This window comes from Podarcis vaucheri (genome assembly GCF_965113315.1).
Source record: "Podarcis vaucheri genome assembly, chromosome: 10".
NCBI classification, from domain to species: Eukaryota; Metazoa; Chordata; class Lepidosauria; order Squamata; family Lacertidae; genus Podarcis; species Podarcis vaucheri.
Window position 1 is genome coordinate 50,812,592 of NC_138748.1, and position 12,188 is coordinate 50,824,779.

Consider the following 12,188-nt stretch of genomic DNA (forward strand, 5'->3'; position numbering starts at 1 on the left):
CACTTTTTAATGCTGAATTGGAACAAACAAATCCAACTTGTCCACGAATTGCTTTTTGCTCCGTTTCATTGACAAAGACCGGGTTTCTGCAGGGAAAGTGGCAGGGCAAAAAAATACCCACCCATGCTCAGACACTTTCTAGGACCTGTGCCTAGAAACACAGCTCAAAAGAAAATCTGGATGAGCCCAAAGAAACACATAATGGATACAGACCAGCAAATTAGTTGTGACTACAGCCACATTTATGCCCTACATTTAAATGACCACAATACCAATTTGAACAGTCATGGCTTCCCGCAAAGAATTCTGGGAGTTGTAGTTTGCTAAGAGTTGTTAGGGGACTCTGGTGGTGCAATTTTCAGAATGGCTTGAGATCCTGTCCCTCATCACAGGGAAGAAGAAGAAGAAGAAGAGTTTGGATTTGATATCCCGCCTTTCACTCCCCTTCAGGAGTCTCAAAGCGGCTAACATTCTCCTTTCCCTTCCCCCCCCCCCCACAACAAACACTCTGTGAGGTGAGTGGGGCTGAGAGACTTCAGGAAGTGTGACTGGCCCAAGGTCACCCAGCAGCTGCATGTGGAGGAGCGGAGACACGAACCCGGTTTCCCAGATTACGTGACTACCGCTCTTAACCACTACACCACATCTGGGAATTGTAGCTATGGGAAGGGGAAAGCTGTTCTCCCGACAACTTTCAGCATCCTTCGCAACCTCCTCCTTGTGTGGCCTTGTGGCTTTTAGAACAGCAATAGTCACTCCTTTAATCTCTCTATTTCCACAGCTTCAGCCATCTGCCCCTTTCTGGCGCCCTGCAGTCATTCATTCTGCTCCTCAGCGAATCCAGGGACTCTCACATAAGAAGGGTCAAAAAGAGTTTCATTCTGCCCTCTACTTTGGCCTCCTTGGTGGTGGGTGCTGAAGCTTTACTCTGGCACCGGACCCTAAGTGGTGGAGATGCTGTAACATTTCTGGCTGCGGCTCTTAAGATGCGATACAACCAAGTGTGATGCTCCATAGCCCTTTGCAGTAAAGACAAATACACCTCCGATGTAAAGCCTTATTAATCTCAAAGATGACCCAAGGAAGGTTCCTTGCTGAGATCAGGCTGTGACTTTTTGAGCCTGGTCTCAATCATAATAAATCTTGCTGGGAGTAATTTTAACTTTTTCCTATTGCTGGAGCCCTCTAATGATTTGCGAGCACCTAATTAAATAGCAAACACAAAGCATTGTCTGTGTGTGATGCAGACCTTTAGAGAACTAAAACAACTTGACCTCAGGGAGCAGCCTAGTTAAATGCATTATTTGCATGGAGACCAGCTCAATTAGGAGAACATCTTTCCTGAGCTGCAGGATTTGAATGCACTTCTGACCTTTTCAACTTATTGTGTTGGTATCTGGTCAAACAATTTAAGTTCATCTGTAGTGTCCACTGCTAAGAACTCAGAGAAAGGCACATACAGCAGTGCTCACGGCAAGCGATGGTGGGGAGTCACTTCAGAGGTCTGTGTCAGTAATGCACAAAGGTCTGCTCTTGAATCTATTTAAGGTTAAAGTACCCCAAAAAACAGCATTTATCATGGCTATTCTTGGAGGTGACTGTTTTCTATAATGACCATAGCAGTGTTTTCAACACAGACCAAGCAGTCCTCTTTTTTTTTTTTAACAAAGAAAGAAAGAAAAGAATTTGTGCTTCTGGCATGCGGTGAGGATTTAATTTAATTGCTTACAATAGTCACTTGATATAAAGAAGAAGTCGCTCGGGTGGCCAGCTAGGCATTACTGAAAAAGAGGATTTGCATCACAACAAGGAGAGAATGGGCATAAAAGTTGCATATGGTAATTTAGGCAAACGTATCCTCCTAAATTTCTGAAAATGAAAATAGGGATGTCCTATCCATACCCAGTCCATCGTTTCGAATCATAGAGTTGGAAGGGACCCAAGGGTCATCTAGTCCAACCCCCTGCAATGCAGGAATCTCAGCTAAAGCATCCATGACAAATGGCCATCCAACCACTGTTTTAAAACTTCCAAGGAAGGAGAGTCCACCACCTCTCGTGGGAGTCTGTTCCACTGTTGAACAGCTCTTACTGTCAGAAAGCTTTCCCGAATGTTTAGTCGGAATCTCCTTTCTTGCAACTTGAAGCCAGTCCTACCCTCCAGAGAAGGAGAAAACAAGCATGCTCCCTCCTCCATGTGACAGCCCTTAAGATATTTGAAGATGGCTATTGTATCTCCTCTCAGTCTCCTCTTTTCAGGTTAAACATACCCAGCTCCTTCAACCATTCCTCATAAGGCATAGGTTCCAGACCCTTGATCATCTTGGTTTCCCTCCTCTGCACATGTTCCAGCTTGTCAACAACCTTCTTAACTTGCAGTGCCTAGAATTGGACACGGTATTCCAGGTGTAGTATCTGACCAAGGCAGAATAGAGTGGTACTATTACTTCCCTTGATGAAAATAGGATTCAAATTTAGAAAATATGATGCATAGTGGGGAAGACACCAGGGGACTTGTGTACCTGCTCAGTCTTCATAAACATAGTTTGTATTTTGTTTTTTAATGCACCGTGAACTACGCAGTGATCCCAGCCACTTTCTAGGCCACCAGCCAAAATTGTGCTTCATTCTTCATTATGCTACCGTCTTTGTTCCAGGAGAAGGGGATAAACCTGATCCACATTGAATCCAGACCCTCCCGGCTGAACAAAGATGAGTACGAATTTTTCATCAATCTGGAAAGCAAGAACATCCCAGCTCTTGAGGGAATCATTCATACACTGAGAGACGACATTGGAGCAAATGTCCATGAGCTTTCACGTGAAAAGAGGAAGGATGCCGGTAAGGAGATATTGTTCAGAATAACAACATTCCTTCCCTATAGCAAAAAGGTTAACTGCCAGCCCTACTGTATACCTGAAAGAGCATCTCCGCCCCCCATTTGGCCGGGGAGGGTGGGATATAAATAAAATTGTTGTTGTTGTTGTTGTTGTTCAACCTGGACACTGAGGTCCAACTCCAAGGGCTTTCTGGCAGTTCCCTCACTGTGAGAAGTGAAGCTACAAGGAACCAGGCAGAGGGCCTTCTCAGTGGTAGCACCCCCCTGTGGAACACCCTCCCATCAGATGTCAAGGAGATGAGTAACTATAAAACCTTTAGAAGACATCTGAAGGCTTTGATTGAACCACTTAAAGACACTATGACTAGAATTTTAGTGACTGGAGTGGTTCCGGCTTCCTGAAAAGACACATTTATTACCCTGATTCCTAAACAAAACTGTGATTTAACAAAGATATCTCTAAATTTATCTGGCAGGGGGAAAAACCACGAATTAAACATAAAATCTTGATAGATGTAAAAGAAAGAGGAGGCTTTGCCCTGCCAGACCTAGAATTGTATTATGAGGCAGCATATCTGTGTTGGTTAAGGGAATGGATCATATTGGAAAATGCAGATATTTTAGATTTGGAAGGCCATGATATAAAATTTGGCTGGCGTGCATGTCTTTGGTATGGGAAAGCTAAATGTGTAATGTTTTAATTATATATTCTTACTGATCCTTCCAGACTTTTTGGGACTAGCATTGATTAACTACAGTGACTAGATATTGTAGGATTGTTAGATAGCATACAGCAGGGATAGGGAACATCTGTGATGCATTAGATGTTTTCGGACTATGACACTTCTCAGCCCCAGGCAGCATGGACAATAGTTAGGGTTGATGGGAGTTGTACTCTAATAACCTGGGTAGCAATGCAGGTTCCTCGTCCCTGGTTTAGATGTAGCTGGAGCAGCTATATCTCCTTTGACCCAGATGGTAGGAGGGATGCTTGAGGAGTTTGATTTCTGTGAATTCCAGTGTAGACTGATGTGATCCATACCTCCTGGATTAATTTGTCAATTAGAACATAATTATCCTTTGTGCATTTCTACATATTTGTGATACAATTATTGGCTAATAATAATAATAATAATAATAATAATAATAATAATACCCAAGGTTTGGATTCAGCTCCCTTTTACCATCAATGCAAGGGCTGTTGAATTTGCATAAGGGAAAGAATATTAGTTGTGCAATATGAAATCCAACACATCGGTTGTGCCAGCAGTTGCGCAACCAGTTGTTGCACAACAGAAAGTATTGGGGAGACAGCAATCTGTTGGGCCACCGGCAGCAAGAAGCATGTTAGACTCCTGCCGTTCTGCAAGAGCAAGTCCTTTTGCAGCTAGCACACAGCCAAGGGTCTTTTAATTAGTGTGGCATTGTATTCCTCCCTCAAGGTATTAAATCTGAATATAAAATATGTTTGTACATTGAGTTATAACTATGTGATTTAAATACAGTGGTACCTCTGGTTACATACTTAATTCATTCCGGAGGTCCGTTCTTAACCTGAAACTGTTCTTAACCTGAAGCACCACTTTAGCTAATGGGGCCTGCCACTGCTGCCGCCCACCACCGCGCAATTTCTGTTCTCATCCTGAAGCAAAGTTCTTAACCCGAGGTACTATTTCTGGGTTAGCTGAGTCTGTAACCTGAAGCGTATGTAACCTGAAGCGTATGTACAATGTATATTGTAACAAACCACATATTTAATGACGTACTTAGGTATGTTCTTAATGTGGATTGTTTAAAAGAATTGCTTATTTGTGGGGAAACAGATCAGAACAGACTTATGAATGAACCTGTGAAGTTTGCAAGGGTTGGGAACAAGCTGATTCATCCATACCTAGTCAGTGGCAAATATTTCCCCACAATCACAGTGCCAAATGGTTCAGATATGTGCCATATTCACAAAGACATAACCTAAGGGCCCAAATCAGACCAGAGGTCCATGTAGGCAAAATTCCTGTTCCCAAGAGTAGGCACTCAGAGAAGCGCACAATCAGAGCATGAATCCCATCACGCCACCTGTTTGCATTCAGAATTTGTCACTTATGGATTCCTTATTCATTATATAGAAATAAATAGGCACACGGGAGTAAGACAGTCACCTGGAGGTAGCTTTTCTATGACCATGAGTGACCACCTGCAGACCCTTCTCTATGTCTCATACACATGTACACGTATCCAAATCTTAATGCCCTCCTGGCTTCTCAAGCAGCAGATGTGATCTTAATAGGATTTCAGTTAAGGTTGGCTTAAAATGCTTTAGGTCTGCTGCCTCGCCTTCCTTCCCGGGAGCAACATGAAAGGGTAGTAATATCTTCCTGGAATAAATCCTTATAATCTCCTTACCCTTCCCTTTGTGTCCTGTCCATGACATTGCATTGAGAAAAAGGAAAATATTTGGAGCCCTCCATTCAGGAAAGGGGCAAAATGTTATGGCTTGGCAGGGAATCACAGTCACTTAAAAGTGAAGGTTTAATTACTTTGGGGACTGTGTGGGTCTGTGGGGGGAGGGGGGTCATCTTGCTTCATCTTTCTTAATTATAATTTGGAGCAAAAAGGAGAGAGAAGAGGGTTCTACTTCTCTGTCATTTATAGCATCTTATGGCATGCTCCCTTAAACATAAGACCCATTGAAGTTGTTGGGTCTTAGTTTCAAGTCGACGCAGTTAGGATTGGGGTTTACAGAAAGCTGATTTACACAGCCATCTTGTAGATTGCAAAGTTATCATAAGCAGCCAACCTTCCCATAAAGCAATGCAGAGAAAGGTGCTTTGAGCAGCAGCTTTCAAACAGGACGTCACCCCTGTCTCCAATCTGTGTGCCATTTTAAAAACTGAGCTCCTCCAATCTAGAGAGAAAAGCTTTCTCCAGACTAGCCATGAGCTGTACTCAAGATTTGTTATCGGCCAACTAAGCCACGGTGCCATTTGCTCACAAGCCTTTTTAATATGGGCAAAAAGTTCAGACCCCCCTAGTAGCCTTGAATAAAAGAATTAAATATGATTCTGTTTCAGTGGGAGTTGGGAGGTAAAGACAATGCTTTGCTGTCCGGAGACAAGCGAGAGGCTTAAAGTCTGTAGAAGCCTTGTTTGTTAGGACCCTGGGGCTGAGCTGAGCAGTTGGCTATGTTTTAAAAGGCTCCAACCTGGGCCTAGGACCGACAATAAATTTTAAAGCCCTGTCTCTGACCCCTCCCCAGAATGGACAGAGTTCCCCAGAACCTCTGAAGCCCTCCGGTTTTGTTGCCCCCTCATATAAATAGCTGATTAGCATCCTATTAAGCATCTGACCCCATGTTAAATTGGTCACTACTTGGGTGTTCACCACAGGACCATAAAACTCTGCTGTTTCTCCTGCAGACAAATCAATATTTATTACTGATCAGCCTGCATTTGCACTGCAGAGCTTCACAGAGGGTCAGTGTTGCAACAGCTTGCTCTGGCCATTCATTAATGGCAGCAGGAAGAGACAACATGTCTGGCTAACTGGGGCTGGAGGAGGGAGCCCATCGAATGGGCCAAATAACATCTCAGCAAGCGGATAATGTGATTTTCTATTTTTAAAAAGGATCTCTTGGAATGCTGTTGTTGTTTGCTCTTTGTGGCCAATGGTTCTGGCGTAAGCTGGGCAGTTGAGCCCAAATTAGCCCTTGTCACAATTTATTTGCCCAAAGTCCCATCTAGTCCTGGGGTGGGGAAACAAGTGCCCTCCAGATGTGGTGGGACTCCAACTCCCATCATCCCTTTGGTCATGCTGACTGAGGCTAATGGGAACTGCAATCCAGCAACATTTGGAGGACATGAGAATAGCAAAGGCCTTTCAAGCACAGCCTTAGTTTGCAATCCTGTACCTTCTTACCTGACTGTAAGCCCCCACTTAATTTTAAGCAGACCGGGGATGAAGACCCTGTAGCCCTTAAGACATTGTTGGACAAAATCAATGGCCATCCACTGAGCCTCTTGGGCTTGCCGATCAGAAGGTTGGCGGTTCAAATCCCCATGACAGGGTGAGCTCCTGTTGCTCTGTCCCAGCTCCTGCCAACCTAGCAGTTCGAAAGCACACCAGTGCAAGTAGATATATAGGTATCACTGTGGCGGGAAGGTAAACAGTGTTTCTGTGCCTGCTGGCTTCCATCACGGTGTCCCATTGCACCAGAAGCGGTTTAGTCATGCTGGCCACATGACCTGGAAAGCTGTCTGCGGACAAACTCCAGCTCCCTCGGCCTGAAAGCGAGATGAGTGCTGCAACCCCATAGTCACCTTTGACTGGATTTAACTATCCAGGGGTCCTTTTCCTTTTACCTTACTGTGACTGCAGTATTACGACATCCAATAAAGAGAGGTCTCCTAGCTCAAGGGCAGAGCACATGCATTGCATGCAGAATGTCTCGAGCAGATCCAGTCCTTAGCATCTCTGCTTTATCAAGAGCCCGTTCACAGAGTCTCTTGGAGAGTCTGCTGTCTGTCAGACACTTCTGGGCAGGACAAACCAACGGTTATATGCCTCAGCCCTGACAGACGCACATAAAAGAGCCCCAGAAGTTCATTCTTTCAAAGTGGATAGCTCAGCTGGTTAGAGCGTGGTGCTGATGATGCCAAGGTTGCAGGTTCGATCCCTGTATTTGGCAGCTGCATTGCAGGGGGTTGGACTAGAGATGACCCTCAGGGTCTACACTTCTGTGGTTCTAGGAATGTAGTCCCTGAAACTGTGGGGATCCCTCTTCGCATTCAGCCTCCATGTGCTAGAATGTGCGCAATGTGGCTAAAAGTGGCTTCCACACAAGGCACCTATTTACCGGTATTTCAAACCTTAGTCTTCCAGCTTCCTTCCATCACTGAAATGTGTTCTGTGGGGTTCACAGATGGCCTCCCATCCAGTCACTGCCCAGACCCAGACCTGTCTATCAGCTGTCTGTCTCGTGCTTTCAGACCATACCGTGGGATGTACCTCTGAGCAGTGCATATTGGCCGGCTGGTTAGCAACACAGTCACACTCCTCCGCAATGCTGTTATTAACAGCAGGAGAGAAAGTTTGCTCTTTTTAAATTTCCCATAAATCTCCTTGCACAGGTGGAAATTTGAGTTGCTTGTGCTTATTATGTTAGAGGTATCCACCCGTTGCATTTAAGGGGTGTACAATCTGTGTGCCTGTGTATGCCAAACCAACAAATAATTGGCTCTTTAATGCAAACACTTGTATGCGTGTAAAGCCAGCTTGCGCCTGTGTTCCTTGTAGTGTGCAGACAAGCTTATTGTTAAAGGTGTTTAAGAGATACCTACAACTCCCTAAAGTAAACAGAACTCTTAAGTAAGAGAAAGTGTGTGACTGAAGCAGCAATATTTTGCTTCTGCTGCCCTCTAGTGGTACAATTCATAATATTTCTTAGCTTTTAGGGGAAACACATTTCAATATCCTTGGTTTATTGCTGTATGAACTGTCATATTTTAATAGAAGAAGAAGAAGAGAAGAAGAGTTTGGATTTGATATCCCGCCTTTCACTCCCCATCAGGAGTCTCAAAGCGGCTAACATTCTCCTTTCCCTTCCTCCCCCACAACAAACACTCTGTGAGGTGAGTGGGGCTGAGAGACTTCACAGAAGTGTGACTGGCCCAAGGTCACCCAGCAGCTGCATGTGGAGGAGCGGAGACGCGAACCCGGTTACCCAGATTACGTGACTACCGCTCTTAACCACTACACCACACTGGCTAATAGACAGAGGCTATGTAAGAGGCGGAAATTCAGTGCACAAAGCTTTTCTTATATGCCATGTAAACGCCAAAATGTCATCCTAGGCAGCTTTCGTCAACCTGGTGCCCTCCATATATTTTTGGCTACAAGTATCAGTCACAGTCAGCACAGCTGTAAGTTAGACTGTTACATCAAAAACAAAAAAAGTAGCCTTGTGATTCCGTAAACACTAACTGATTCCTTGTGCCATCAGGAAATATGCTAGTTCTTAAATGCCATAAGACTCAGTATTGTCAATGCTTTGAATGCGAGCATTATTATTTCCTAGCATTAACATTAAATAAGGGCTAACACTTTGCTGATTTATATTTGGCGAAGACCATAGCTCAGTGACAGAAAGTCACTGAAGGGAGCCAGCAACAAGAAGCTAAAGACTATTCCTGTTTTCTTTCCCGCTGTCTAGTTCCATGGTTCCCGAGAACGATTAAAGAACTGGATAGATTTGCCAATCAAATTCTCAGCTACGGAGCAGAACTGGATGCCGACCACCCCGTAAGGCAAAATAAAAAAGTCTTTCTGTTTACATACTTTTAAAAAAATGATATTTCTAGTCCTCATGAGCACAGAGAACAACTTGAAAACATATTTGGTGTGCTCCAGACTGAGACCTTTAAGGCTTTAAAATCAAGGTACCCTTTTCTCCACCTTCCTGCCTTTGCTTAGCATTCAGCCTAATGGAGAATTCTGAAGAACTTGAAAGCTCCTTCACTGTTTTGTGACATTTTTTCTTGGCCTAATAGTAGGGTAATGCCCTGCTATGGATTCTGGATCTTTTTTTCTTGGATACTGTTGGGGTTTTGTTGTTGTTGATGATTACAGCTCTATTAAAAAACCCCATAGAGCTTCTACCAGCCAGTGCAGACAACAGTGAATTAGATGCACCAATGGTATGATTTGGTATAAGGCAACTTCCTATGTTCCTAAAAACTTGGGACAAATATTTTCAGAATGAACCCATGATGCATTATAGGAAATTATTCAGGGTTTTGTAATGTGTGGGAGCCATAAAAATACATGCCCTTACCCCCCCTTGTAGTCTGAAATGGTGCAGTCCCAAATTAGTACAGTTTATAAAACAAAAACGTGGAGCCACTCCAAAGGCTATAATTTATTCTAAGCCTATGGATGCGGCTCTCTGGCAGGTAATTTTTTTAAAAAATGAATGAAACATACAACCCCAAAGCAAGTAAACAACTTGCCTTATCCTTTCAGGCTAATAGCACCTTGTTCTGATGTCAGGAGACGAAGCGCAGCAGCCAGGATTTACTGCTATTAATTCAATGAATGCAGGATACTTGCAAATAAATTACACGCAGTGCAGCAAATTTTTTTTAATATAAAATAAAATTGCAGCTATTACATTAATTGGGGCAGTGTGATTTGTCTTTCACTAGATGTAGTTTAATCTGAAATGAGCTATGTATTCTGTACAGTCACTTGGCACACAAATATTTGGCAGAGTCCTAAAAAAAAGCAGGGTGAATGGAGACTCAATTGCTCTGAATGATTGAATCAAAGAGTCCTCTCAGAGCTTCTGTCAGGATGAAAAGATGGTGCAGTGGTTGAAAGCAGGACAAAATCATCAGCCAAACAAAACCTCAGTGTACTGACATGAAAGCTGTATCCTGCATGCATGAGCTAGTATTAATTAGATAATGAGACTTTCCTTCTGGATTTTTTGGGGGGTGGGGAACCAAGCTGCAATTAGGTAATTTAGGATGTGAAGAAGCAAATGAATCTGGAAACATCACATTGTCTTCGGTGACTGCAGTGCAGAAAACCCTCAGGCTTGTGGGCCAAAGCTCTTCCTCTTCCTCTTCCTCACTGGCCACCTGTAACTTCCCCAACGCTATAGGCTGTGTTACAGTCAACAAAGCCTTGTGAAGTATCACTGCCATTATTCTACATACATTTATGGTTTAGCACAATGGGCACCATTTATATTTCTTGTATATTATTTCCCTCCAACCTCATTGCCAACATTTCTTCCTTTCTCCCTCACTCCATGTGGACCTGTCAGTTTAGGATAATCTTCACACATTTGATGAAATAGATTCTAGTCCACAAAAAGTTATGCTTTTATTCACACAAGACGCATTTTGTTGCTTCTGCACTTCTTGTTAAAACTGCATTTCTGTTTCGACACTCACAAACCAGTGCTTTTTATTATTCTCTCCCCCCCATCAGGGTTTCAAAGATCCTGTTTATCGGGCCAGAAGAAAGGAATTTGCAGATATAGCTTACAACTACAGACAGTAAGTGTGCAAAAGACAACAAGGGACAAAATGTATCCTAAAAGTCAATATATTATCTGTGATGAAATGGTGTGGGGGGTTGGGGTGTGTGCTCATTCTTTGGATAATGCTGAAATATGTCTGGGGCACTGAGGATTTAAATATACATAGCATCGCGATGCTGGATTGCCTCTACTTAACCAGTGCTGTCAATGGGTCTCCATCCTGACAATGCCACAGTCCCTTTGCAGATATATTGTAGGATCTGGTCATATATAGAAGAAAGCCCTTCTGACTCAGTTAGAAATGGTGAATGTGAGTGTTGCATAGTCCTTGCTGGTTCTTCTCCAATTCTCATGGGACGATTACAAAAGTTATACTGGGGCTTGGGTGCGAATGAGGGGGAACAGGCATCCGACCCTGTCCTCAAGGTAAGCTTAAAGGCTGAGGACCAGGAAGGAAGGGGAAGAAGATGGAGAGGAAATGGCTGTGTAGAGAGTGGGTTACTCCAAACCTGGTATGTTTAGCCTGGAGAAGAGGAGACTGAGAGGAGATATGGTAGCCATCTTAAAATATCTAAAGGGCTGTCACATGGAGGATGGGGGGCAGGCTTGTTTCCTCCTGCTCTGGAGGGTAGGGCCCAAACCAATGGCTTCAAGTTGCAAGAAAGGAGATCCCAAATAAATGTCAGCAAGAACATTCTGACAGTAAGAGTTGTTTGACAGTGGAATGGACTCCCTCAGCAAAGGTTGGGTGGCCATCTATCATGGATGCTTTAGTTGGGATTCCTGCATTGCAGGGGGTCGGATTAGATGACCATTGGGCTCCCTTCCAACATTTCTACATTTCTATGATTCTGTGAACACCAAAGTGTGGCTTGATGCTACATAGATGAGCCCTGTGTTCATGCATGTTCCCTCCCTCCTCCCCTCATATATATATATATACAGTGGACACTCGGGTTAAGAACTTAATTAGTTCTGGAGGTCCGTTCTTAACCTGAAACTGTTCTTAACCTGAAGCACCACTTTAGCTAATGGGGCCTCCCACTGCCGCCGCGCCGCCAGAGCACGATTTGTGTTCTCATCCTGAAGCAAAGTTCTTAATCCGAGGTACTATTTCTGGGTTAGCGGAGTCTGTAACCTGAAGCGTATGTAACCTGAAGTGTATGTAACCCAAGGTACTACTGTATTTTAAACATTTCCCAACTCACTTCCAAATGAACAACAAATAAGCATAGTTAGCCATCTGTTCGGTGGGTGCACAGGCAGAGATTCACACTACTGTTCAAGTGTGTTTCATAACTATATGCTA

At 43.7% G+C, this 12,188-nt stretch overlaps 1 protein-coding gene across 2 annotated transcripts in view; it reads left to right on the forward strand.

Moving 5' to 3' along the window:
• The window catches only part of PAH (phenylalanine hydroxylase), a 41,681-nt gene that overhangs the window by 14,006 nt on the left and 15,487 nt on the right, over window positions 1-12,188 (forward strand). For both annotated transcript variants that reach the window (XM_082240578.1, XM_082240577.1), the window contains exons 3-5: window positions 2,657-2,840; window positions 9,044-9,132; window positions 10,828-10,895. In XM_082240578.1, the coding sequence (XP_082096704.1) occupies window positions 2,657-2,840; window positions 9,044-9,132; window positions 10,828-10,895 (341 nt within the window). The remainder of the gene's footprint in view (window positions 1-2,656; window positions 2,841-9,043; window positions 9,133-10,827; window positions 10,896-12,188) is intronic.